General features: G+C 33.4%; 1 protein-coding gene across 1 annotated transcript; it reads left to right on the top strand.

Annotated features, from left to right (window-relative positions):
• The first annotated feature begins 9776 nt into the window (after nt 1–9776).
• LOC131051534 (small ribosomal subunit protein uS10c) lies at nt 9777–12514 on the top strand. The gene is made up of 3 exons (XM_057986107.2): nt 9777–9959; nt 10046–10204; nt 12033–12514. Exons 1-3 carry the CDS (start codon nt 9870–9872, stop codon nt 12345–12347), a joined length of 564 nt encoding a protein of 187 aa, XP_057842090.1. The 5' UTR covers nt 9777–9869; the 3' UTR covers nt 12348–12514.
• The last annotated feature ends 242 nt before the right edge of the window (nt 12515–12756 follow it).

Below are 12756 nucleotides of genomic sequence, written 5' to 3'. Positions count from 1 at the left end.
CCGCAAGTTACACTGTAGGAACAACTATACCCAAGGCTACAACTTTAGCTCTCACCTGATTTCTATAGCGGCTCAAAGGATTTACCACGCGAGGTCGTTCCCAAAAGTGATGTGCCTCTTGACAGGCCTCTCTTAAAAAGATAAAATTTTGAGTGTTACTAACACTTTTCTCTTGCACCTAGGACCACGAAAGCCAAGGGAGAGGATAGTGTGTGTTAGAAGTGGGACCACTCAACAAACTCTTTTTGCACAAGTGTGCCAAACACAAAATACAGTTGTTCTTTTTAACTTGTCATTGCAATGATGTTCTATCTAATTAGAGATGTTGCTCCAACAACCACGATGTTCTTTTTTAGCCAAGATAGCAAAATGAAGTGTTCGTTTTATCCAAGATTGCAAAATGATTGTTCTCTTTTAAACTCAAAAAATAACAAGTTGATCGTTCTTTTTAGCCCATATTGCAAGATGTGAATGTTCATTTTAGCCAAGATTGCAAAAATGATAGTTCGTTTTAATCCAAGATAGCAATGTGATTGTTCTTTTTAAACTAAAAAAAATAACAAGTTGATTGTTCTTTTTAGCCCATATTGCAAGATGTGAATGTTCGTTTTAGCCAAGATTGCAAAAATGATAGTTTGTTTTAATCCAAGATAGCAATGTGATTGTTCTTTTTAAACTCAAAAAAATAACAAGTTGATTGTTCTTTTTAGCCCATATTGCAAGATGTGAATGTTCGTTTTAGCCAAGATTGCAAAAATGATAGTTCATTTTAATCCAAGATAGCAATGTGATTGTTCATTTTTAGACCAAGATAGCAGAATGAAGACAATGTGAATGACTATCCTAGGATTGATCAATTTTTCCAATTAGAACATGTTAAGGAAATTTTTTGTTGTTGCAAATTTGACACTTTCAACACCTGCAACAATATGTTAGAAATACACTCCTTATGTCCTGCACAAGATGTAAACCCAAAATTAAATTAATCATATTAACACAAATCACACTAACAAACAAATTAGATCTAAATTAATAAAACTAATTTAAATCTAATCGAAAACTAAATTTAAAACTAATTTAAAATCTAAATTAGAACTAAATGAAAGACTAATTTAGAAAAATCTTAATTTAAAGACTACTTTAAAAATAACAAAAAAAAAAATCTAATTTTAAATAAAAACTATTTTAAGAAACTTAAAAAAATCTATTCTAAAAGACTAATTAAAAAAATAAAATTTAAACAACTAATTTAAACGTCTATTCTAAAAAAGAAACCATTTAATAAAAAAAAACATTCTAAACAACTAACTAAAAAGGCTTATTAAAAAATAAAAATAAAAAAAATTTAAAAGCAAAATTCTATTCTTTCACGTCGGGTTCACCAAATGATGTCATGGAAATGGGGACAAGGCAACAACAAAGTTCAATGTTAATAAGTTAGTTTCAACCATAAATCCAAAACAAAGAACTAAAAACCATTCCAAACATATCAAAAGAGACTTCAAAAAGCATGAAAGAAATTTAACAAAACTTTAATGTTTCCTTCTTTGCTTGAGGAGAAGGGTTCTATTTATAGAAGAAATAGGGAAATGAAGGGTTAAAATTGAACAATCTTAATAAGGGTTAGGATTGAAAGATATTCAATCCATGTGAGACTTTCAACCCAACCCCATGTTGACAAGTGTCACCATGAGGAGGCTTGAGAGGAGAGATAAGGAACATTAAATGCTTGAAGGGACATGATGGTTACCTTGGGGGGTTGGGTTAGGGTTAGGTTAATGGATATTCCTTTTATCCAAGGGATAAATGAATGTGCAAGGGTTAAATGGTTACCTTAGTCAAAGAAATAAATGATTTGAAGAGACCCATGAGTCAAAAAGATGGTTAAGTTAGAGGAAAGTCTCTAATCAAAGGTAAAATGTGAGTTAACCATAAATGGTTATGTAAGAGCCTTTAATGGTTTGGAAGACTTTAGAGGTTAACCATTTGAAGACATAAAGCCTTTAATGGTTATTGAAGACTTTGGAGGTTTTTGAGAAGTGACTTCCTTTTATTTATGAATGTGATAATGATTAGGATAGGATTAGGCTAATTAGAAGGAGTTAGAAGAATCTAGAAGGGATTTAGGCATGCAAGTGGATTTTGTAGGAGAATGCAAGTGGGAGGAATTTTGGGATTTTCAATTGAAATAAAATCATTTATTTCAATTAAATGGTGTAATTTGCATTTGGATAGTTATTTAAATAAATATTAATTTATTTAAATGTGAATGTGAATTTTGGATTTTATTTAAATAAATCTTAATTTATTTACATGAGAAAAATGAAGATAAAGCATTAAATGCTTGAAGACTTCGAGGGATACCATTAAAGGCTTGAGAAGACTCTAGAAGGAAGCCATTAAGTTTGAAGACTTTAAGGGAAACCATTAAAGGCTTAAGAAGACTCTAGAAGGAAGCCATTAAATTTGAAGACTTTAAGGGAAACCATTAAAGGCTTCAAGTGGGTGAGGATAAATAGGATTAAATAAATTATTTATTTATTTAAAATAGTTGTGCAGCTTGCATTTTTAGGAAAATGCAAGTGGGTGGAGGATAAAGGTGATTTAAATAAATGTTAATTTATTTAAATGTGAGAGATGCGATTTTGGGAGATTTAAATAAATATTAATTTATTTAAATGCAAGATAAGATTTAATTAAACAAATATGATTTATTTATTTAATTAATGGTCTGAATTTGGTTAAGTGAATTAAATCAAATAAATTGAATAATTCATTTAATTAATATGAGAAGAGGGTTAAGATGAATTAATTAAATATTAATTTAATTAATTATTGATTGATGGTTAAATAATCAAATAAATACTAAATATTCATTTAATTAAGTGGACAGATTTATGTGACTACAGTTTCCATTTATAAAATATCATATCCACATATTTTTGAAAGCAACTCATCATACTACACATAATTTGCATATAAGTTTGCATCCTATCACTTACAGGTAAACTTCCAAATTCAATCAATATCAAAGACTCAACCAAAATACTATTAGACCATACACATCTACATCATTTCAGTTTTGGACCAACATCTAGACCACCAACACGGCAACAACCGGATCAACAATATACTCCGTACATCTCTACAATATATTACTTTTAGACCAATATTCAAAGTGCCAACAAGTATCACCAATAGAAACCACCAAGAAGTACCAACAATTTTGACATCAATGACAACAAAGACTCATACGTGGAACAAAATTAAGCTTGTGTTCATGTCACATCTTTGGTTGAGTTCTTGGAAAGTTTGGGTTGAACTCTAGCTAATACCTCTTTTATTCAAGTAGTTTGGTCTAGTGGCCCTACTTTCATTATTTGGTATCTTTGGTTGGAAAGGAATCGAATTATCTTCCAATATACAAAAATAGTGATGGTTCATTTATGGAAAAATATCATAAGTGGGCTACAAGATACTATTGTAGAAAATGTGATCTTTTGATTACAAACCTTAGTGATTTGGTTGTTATAAGAACTTTGAATATTGTTGACAATAGTTTTGGCTCCTATATGGGTAAAAGACCTCGACAGGTGAGGAAGAAGATTCATTTTGAGGGTCAGTGGCTTAGTCCTACTCAAGGAGATCTAAAGGTAAATATTGATGGCTCTTCTAGGGAGAAACTTAGACATCCAGGGATTGGTAGCATTGACATGGATAATGTTGGAGGTGTTATGTTTTTCTTTTCTATCTATAAAAGGCAACATACTAATAACCTTATGAAGGCTCTTGATATTATGTATGTAGTGAAAAGAGGTTGCTCCCTTTGATGGACAAATATTATTTGTGAATTCGATTAACAGATTGTGGTGGATATGTTAAATGAGAAAAGGTTGGATGTAGTTATTGGTAATTGGCCTTGGTGGTTAAACAAATTTTGAGTTTGGCTTGTTATTTGGAATATGTTTCCTTTTGTCATATTCATGGAGAGTGGAATAGAGTACTAGATTGCCTCATTAAATGGGATTCTAAGAATTTGGAGAGGTGGAATGTTGGGGACTAGGGACTCTTGTCTAGAGTTCCTAGAGTATTCGTAAGCTTTGGAAAAGTTAGTTATGGAGGGTAGGAATATGTAGTTGGTTCTTTCTTTGGTGACCCTCTTAGGGATTCTTTTGACTTTGTATTCTTGCTTTAAGTTGAATAAATTTTTACCCCCCTTTCAAAAAAATAAAAAATAAAAAATAAAAAATAAATGTATTTTAGTAATAAAATAATATAAAATCACAATAACTTTATATAGTTATAATAATACAATAAAAATGTTAGATTATAGTTTAAATAAAATAACATATCTAAAAAATATATTAAATAATTATGTTTATAATAATATATGTATTATTTATTAGATTAAGCTTACATATGTTAATAAAAAATATGATAATTATATATATAGCAATGGGGTTGCACCCGTTTGTAGTCAAGATAGAAATTTGCATATGCTTATCATTGAAAATGTCCTTCATTGGACTAGAGAGTATATTATCAACCCAATAGCATGCTCCTGCCCCAAAACACAATTAGTTAACAAATGGCTCACAACCCTATCCAACTCTAGAGAACAAAGGATTTAAACAACAAACACATAAACCAAAACATAAACAAACACCCTTGAGCTCTAGGGAACAAAATGGAGTTTGAAGGAAGACAAATGGACCAATCAGAGGGGGGGGGACGAATCAGTGGTAACAAAACTTGAACTTTCTAAATAATCAAAACATTAATAACAAAAATCAAGAAATCCAAGCAACGATACTAAACACACTCACAAACAAGACATACACATATCGCTAGATATACGAGGAAAAACCATGATGGGAAAAACCTCGGTGAGAAATGTTGCTAGAGTCTACTATTCTAATTAAGCCTCACAATAAAAGTAATTTGATTACAATGTTTACGGGCACCAACCCAAAGGAGCACCAACCCCTGTAGTTTATGGGCACCAACCCTTGTTCTGAGTACCTACTCAGATGCTTTACAATAAGGTTAAATTATAAATAAATTTCAAGTACCTTGTTACAAATGATGTTTTGCAACACTCTATTGTTTTCTAGCCTTGAGATTGACTCAACTATTCTTCACCTTAGCTCTTGGTTTTCTGGTCTCCACTTTTCTTCTCTCAATCTTTGTTCTCTATCCTTTGTCCTCTGTCCTCTTCTCTCTTCTATCTACTCTTCTTCTCTCAAATTTCTACTCTGAACTCTTTGTTCTCTATCCCTTGTCTCTCTTCTCTACATGGTGCGTATTGCTTTCTGATTTCGTCTTTGCCTTTTTGTATACACTCATTAGGTAGCACACCTCTCTCTCTCATTCCCTTTATTCTATTTTTCTTTTTCTTCTCTACACTATCCTTGTTAGTACACACTTACACCTTTAACAATTGAATATTTAGAGGAATGTTTTGATAGCCTTTCTCATGAATTTCTCACCAAGGTCATAATTAAATGCACTACTTGAGATACACAAAGATTTGATCTTCTGCATCTACCTTGTAGACTAATGGCCACCATTGTTAATTGCATCCCTTCTATCCTGAGATAATATTAGTTGTGTTCAGATTACTGTCTTTAGTAATCTCACCTTCACTTAGCTGTGATTTCCTACCGATTGAAGATTTCAAATCCCCTCGAGCTACACAAAGAATATTCTATCTGTTTTGTATTAAATGCAACTGACCTTCTTGAGTTCTCATACTCTGCGATCATATTTGATCAAATAACTAACCACAATTTTGGTGTGTTCATATGACTACTTTGTGTCAGCAATATCTTTCTTAGACATAAAGAATTTCATTTTTCCGTACATACCACGTCCTCGACTTTCACTTCATCATCAAGTCATCCTTGGTCAACACCTATGTGGACCACAATTCTATCAGCATTCACTTTTCCCTTTTATCGCAATATCGCAGATAGGATGGCCAGGTGGAATTTCTATTTTGCAAGGTTGCGATGATGTTTTCTCTTCTCACTGCTCGACCACAAAGGTCTTGGTAGCCTTTGTCCATTGACTTGCGAGACCGCAATAACATTTCGCTTTTACCGCTATACTATAGTAGTGTTCCATTGTGCAGGCCCACAATAACATTTTTCTACTTACCGTTGTACCGTAGGTGGGTTGATCGTGGTGATGACCCATCTCGTGGGGTTGTAGTAACCATTTTCCACTTACCACTGTACTGCAAAAGGCTTGGTAGCTTTGATGCATAGACTTGCGGGACTATGGTAACCCTCACTTCTCCCCATGGTACTACAACTGACCTGGCAGTGATGAAATTGAGACTTGCAAGGCTGCAGTAACCCTTTTGTACTTATCGCCCCATCATAGGAGGCTTGGCAGTGGCAATTATCAACCTACAGGACTGTGATAACTCACTCTTCTCTGTGCAGTATCGTTGAAGACTTAGTAGCGATGGAGTTTTGGCTTGTGGGAGTGCGGTAACAATCTCTTCCGAGTCAAACCGTCAAACTAGTTGTTCGATTTGCCTTCACAATATTATGGCCTTTGTCATCTTTGTCCAATTACATGATCCAATGCCAACAATCTCCCCTTGCTTGTTCATCCTGCTCACATTTGTTGCCATGCTGCACTCATCTCTACATTTTTGTCCAATGCATGTTGACATCAATGACAATTCAATGCCAACAAAGTTGACCACTAGATGCCATAGACCATTCTATAGAGCAAAAAATTGGATATTATCTAAGCATAAACACTACCCATAACAGACTAAACCCTTGGCATCACATGCTAGGATGCCCATGCTTCACAATAGTCAACCGAGCTTTAAACATGCATTCTAGCCCATAATTGGCATGTTTCTCTAGAGTTGCCACCTCATCCAAGTCCTTCTTCATAGTGGCAGACTCACCATTATATTTTGTCCACACTAAAATCAACCTCCTCCATCCCAAAGCCCATCAAACTATCTTCCTTGAGATAATTTTGCAACCAACCATCGGTCCCTTCCAGACCCATCCCCAACATTATTTTAAAAAATGACACTCTTTCAACAACAAGCTTCCTCCATGGGAGAATAGGAGGGTCTGAGGAGTGAATTAGTGGAAACTTGGCAACCTCCCTACCATGCTAACAAAGGATGTAGTATTCCTTCAATAATGGGACCCCATGCCCTAGGTCCATATTCTCCAAAACATTGTCCATTTCACTTAGGAAATTGCTACAAATCAACTTCTTGCAAATGGTCTTTGTAGTCACCTTCATTAAACCCACATTTAGCAATTTGGTTAGAAACATTGCTGATATATTAGTATTCACCCTATGATGATGATTTTCACTCAAAAACTCATCTCCAAGCACCATCCTCATAACATGAATAATTAAACCATGGTCTATTTTGGATATCCACGTTAAAATTTTGTTAGAAACTTCCCCTAAGGATGATATTTGTATCTTCTTACACACCAAATGTAGAGGGTTATCCATAGTTTTCACTCTCTTCACACTAACAGACTTCCAGACAATTGACTCACCAATATGTTGCCAAAAGCTCAAGGAAATAATATAAATTAATCTTACACACAATTGTCTCAAAAAATCCTCATTTGTGGTCAATAAATGACAACCCCTTAACATCACATATGTTCTTAATCATAATTGCAAACTCCTTCAACCTAGGGACAATCGATCATTAATAAACCATCAATCGAGCATGTTGAATTCCAAGTGTTGAGTTGGCTAGAGGATTGGCCAACTCATCCCAATCATGTGCCATTATGCCAATCAATCACTCGCATTCAAAATATAAGAACTTGCACAACCAAGACAAACAAGCCTTAATTGAACTGCGATTGATGTACACCAATCATCAATGGTAGGGAGGAGGTCATCCCACATAGTGACTCCATCATGTCACATGATTGTCCTTAGGATTCATAGATTTCACCCAGATTATCTGGTACCTCCATCTTGACATTTCCAATCGTGACGATTCAAAAGGAAATCAAGCTATTTAACGCCACTCCACGATTGACTGAATGCCAACTCACTACCTTGCTGCCTTCTTGGCCAATTAATCTACCTGGTCATTGCCCTCACAAAAATAATGTGAAATTTTAAAGTCGTCAAATTTAGCAATTAATTCCCAAATTGGTATAAGCCATTTTTGTAATTTCTAGTTAGGGGTGGTTTTTTGTCGAATAACATTCACCATAATTAGAGAATCTCCCTCTGAGTGTAATTTGCTTACTTCCAATTCATGTCCACACTATAGCCCAAGTATGCAACTTGGAATTTTGCATTATTATTAGTCGTGACCCCCAAGAATTTAGTTTTCCCACTCAACACCTTGTTTGTATGATATCTAGCCACACATATTGCACATTCACCATAATTAGAGAATCTCTCTCCAAGTGTAATTTGCTTACTTCCAATTCATGTCCACATTATAACCCCAAGTATGCAACTTGGAATTCTGCATCATTATTAGTCGTGACCCCCAAGAATTTAGTTTTCTCACTCAACACTTTGTCTGTATGATCTCTAGCTATACATCCTGCACCACTTGAGTCTAGGTTGTCTTTTTAGGCACCATCAAAGTTGATTTTTACCCACCCATCTTGGGGGCCATCCACATAACTCCTTCCTTGGGAATTACAAGAAGATTATCTTTCTGAACCCCATTAAGGAGGACGAATCTATATAATTATGATTAATAATAAAATAATAATATTAAATAGGTTATCTATTGATTATACAATATATTTGATATAAAAAATAATGTTATTTGAATATTAAATAGTATAATAAATATATAACATATGTATTATTTATTAAATATTATATATTAAAGATATACATTTACAATAAATATTAAATATTATCATATCTATAAACTATCAAGGCAATTCATCATGGATTGCGGAAATTTCATGCATTTAATTATTACGAAATAATAAATCTATATTAATAATAAAATAATAAATAATCACAATAAATCATATGGTTATTATTATAAAATTAATTAATAATTAGATTACAATTATAATAAAATAATATAATTTTTTTACAATTCATAATCAATTTTTTTCAGATTATTTGTCCATATTAAATAGTAGTTATGAGTCAATTATATTGAAGAAAATTAAAATTTTAATATTTTATTTAAGAATAAATTTAATATAATAAATATGAGCTATGATTTGTTAAAAAAGTTCTTTGATAACGAACTACAAATAGTCCCTTATCTATAATTCTATAAGAGGGATTAATGATAAGAGATTTCCACAGTCCGATATTAGATGATGCAGTTTGGGGATTAAATTGTGTTTAGCTTATTGGATCAACGTTTTTAATCACACTTTGTGATCCATCATTTTGATTGCTATAGCTCTAAACGTGATATGAAACTTTGATCCAAAAAACTTAATGCAATTTAATCCAAAAACAGCATTATCTATGATTAGTACTTCTAAATAATATAAATTATGAAATGTTGATCTAAAAAACTTAACACAATTTAATCCAAAAACAACATTATCTATGATTAGTACTTCTAAATAATATAAATAAATAAAATAATTCTTAAATAAAAATAAAATTCATATACAATAAATAAAATAAAATTAAAATACATCCATCCTAGTTGCAATCCTTTCAATCCTTTCATGTTAATAAAAAAAAGTCTTCCCCAAATCAGGAATTCACTTTTTTTTGGTTAATGTCGATCAACCGAACACAACCTAAGGCTAACTAGTGACCATCCTGATGGACAAGGATAAGGCTGTTGTACATCAAAATAATCCCACAAATAGAGGCGGAGAAGGAAGGAAGAAGATACCACCTTAAAAATGGCCATTGCTGTGCAGTGTGCTCTGTCCATCTCTCAAACAACCTCATTTGTCAAAGCACATTCTTTATCCAACAAGGGCATTCAAAGGGTAAGCTAAAATGTCGTTTCAATAAATTTTTCTCTCTTTTCAATTTGGAATCTTTATGGTGACATTCAATTTTTTTGTCAAATCAGGTCCAAATTGGGTTCAATTCATTCCAAGGCATCAGGTTGAATAACCATGTTAAAACTAAAGATATTCGGCAATCATCCAGGAAATCGCAAGTAGGTGTAGGACTTAGTGGGTTTTGTGTTAAAGCCACTGCCGCTACGACACCTTCAGTTCCTCCTCTGGTTGGTTAATTATATTTACTGATCATCCAGTTCATTTTTTCCAAATTATATCTGCTATTTTTAATCAATATAATGTATGCAATCATCGCTAAGTTTAGTTTTTTCCAAGGATTATGTTGTTTTTAGTGCTAAAACAATGATGAAATCGTTTGGGTAAATTTGGTGCATATCTCTTTTTAGTGCAGAAACAATCCAGAAACAATCTGGGTATATTTATTGTCTTTTCAGTGCAGAAAAAAGTAATGAAATCTTTTGGGTATTTTGTGCTTATCTGGTAGACACATGGGTTGATCATGGGATAGTATATTTAGGGTTTTGCCATGCCTTTGAAGAACTTATGAAATAAAGTCACGGTTACTTGTACCACATCCTTTAAGATTTATAAACACGGGTCATTTTGCAATGTACTTTCAATGGTTATGCCACAACCTTGACACTGTTCGCTGAAGTTATGGGCTGCCGTATTGTGGTAGGCTTTTTGAACTTGATTCACTTTCTTAAAAATATAGGGTTTTCAGATTTGCCTGTGTATATCAGCAAGTCTATGGTTGCCATTCAACAGAACTAGTTTCCATTAACTGAAGACAGGTTGTCAGCTAGCAGGAACGGTTCCGCTTAACTGATATTATGTTTCCGCTGGAAGGAACAGTTCTCCTCAACTGCATAGAAGTTACTTTTGGCCGAATTGACTCTTTTTGGGTGTATGCCGAAAAACCTCTATGCTTTTCAGTCATTATTTCCCTTAATTGAATGGAAGGTTTGTACTGACAGTATGAACATGGGAATAGGCATGCATAAGTATGGGCAGAAGAAGCAGTCTTTATATCCAAAGTTTTATGTTGTCTATTAATCTACATGGGCACATCTGGTGTGGATTGATTGACAAGGTTTGGTTTTACTCTGGAGTCTGGCCTCGAGGGTGAAACCTATGCACAATATATGTAAGGTAAGATAGAAATGCTTTCCACATGAAGGTTTTCAAATGCAAAATTGGCATGTTGGCTAGGTTGGGACCTAATAAAAATTCTTCACTGTGTTTCTTCCCCTGCGGTTCTATGGAAGGAACTTCACTAAGGTTGCCCAACCAGTGTTCAAGGGTAAACATGGAAGCCTCTTGCAGTGAACAATGATTGCCATATTTAAGATCTACTGCATGTCTTTAGGAGTATTAGTTGCCAATTACTAACTTTTAAACAAAAATTATTTACTATAGAAAGATTCTTAGTGATTCCGTGTAGATTAAAATTTTTGAGTTGCTTCAAATTTTGAGTTTCTCCTCTATAGAAGTCCCTGGAAATCTTCCTCTTACAGATTAGCTGCTTGATGTTTTTGCAGAAGATTATAATACATATATCTCCCTGTTGCCACTCTCTTGTTTGGATGAAAAATAGGACTTAAAGTTGAGTCATACCATATTGATGACAAGGATACACTCAATACATTGGATGTTTAGTTTGATATAGTTTATAAGATTTGGTTTGACATTATCTTAGCATAACCATGCGATATAAAATCATAGGAGATGATGCTATGTATATGTAGTGGGATTTTCTTTGTGAAAAGGATTTTCTATTTCTTTTCCTACATATCAACAGCACAATAAGTCATATAATTCATCTTGACCCTGTCATTTCTGCTAGTACTTTCTCTGTCACTTTAAGAGTATTTAAGTTCTGTTAACGATGCTTATCTTTTATGTTCTAGATACTTATTGTACAACTTTTTGGTTTAACCCTGTTATAGTTTAGTTTTGCCATTTGTAAATCTTCTATATCAATAAGGAAATGTAAAATTCTTTGTCATCTCACTTTGAAATTTGTTTTTTCAGACAATTCCCAAGCAAAAGATTCGAATTAAACTAAAGTCCTACTGGATTAAACCAATAGAAGATGCGGCCAAGCTAATCTTGGATGCAGCCAGGTCTACCAATGCAACAACCATGGGTCCTGTACCTCTTCCAACCAAGCGTCGGGTTTATTGTGTTCTAACATCTCCTCATGTGCACAAAGATGCCCGTGAGCATTTTGAGAAGAGAACTCACCAAAGGCTCATTGATGTTGAGAATCCAAGTGCATCAACGATAGATGCATTGATGACACTGAATATTCCTCCTGGTGTCCATGTAGAGGTCAAATTGAAATAGGATATAAAATATGATCAAATTCTGTTATTGGCGTTTGTTGTTGTTGTTGTTTGAACAAATTGCAGAGGTTGATATCTCTGCTTAATGGTTCTACAATAATCGGCAGATAATACTTCAACATTTACCAGTGCTTGTGTATATAATGGTAACATTTTTGAGTTCGCATTTATTCTTCTTGATGCTGCTACCATTTACTTACAAAAGCAAAGGTTTAGGAAATTTAGATTATTGAATGGTATCATTTTTTGTCTTCTGGTTAAACATAGCTTAGGAAAGTTACTACTCTGAAGAAATATGGCACAGAAACTGTTCCTGATGTATAGGTTAGGAGAATGGTTACATGTTTTTTCTGACAGCACTACTGTTATCTTTAAAAATTTGAATGCATTATTGGATTTAGGTTTGCAAG

The sequence above is a fragment of the Cryptomeria japonica genome, chromosome 3, assembly GCF_030272615.1.
Source record: "Cryptomeria japonica chromosome 3, Sugi_1.0, whole genome shotgun sequence".
Lineage (NCBI taxonomy): Eukaryota > Viridiplantae > Streptophyta > Pinopsida > Cupressales > Cupressaceae > Cryptomeria > Cryptomeria japonica.
This window is presented reverse-complemented; position numbering and strand designations above follow the sequence as displayed.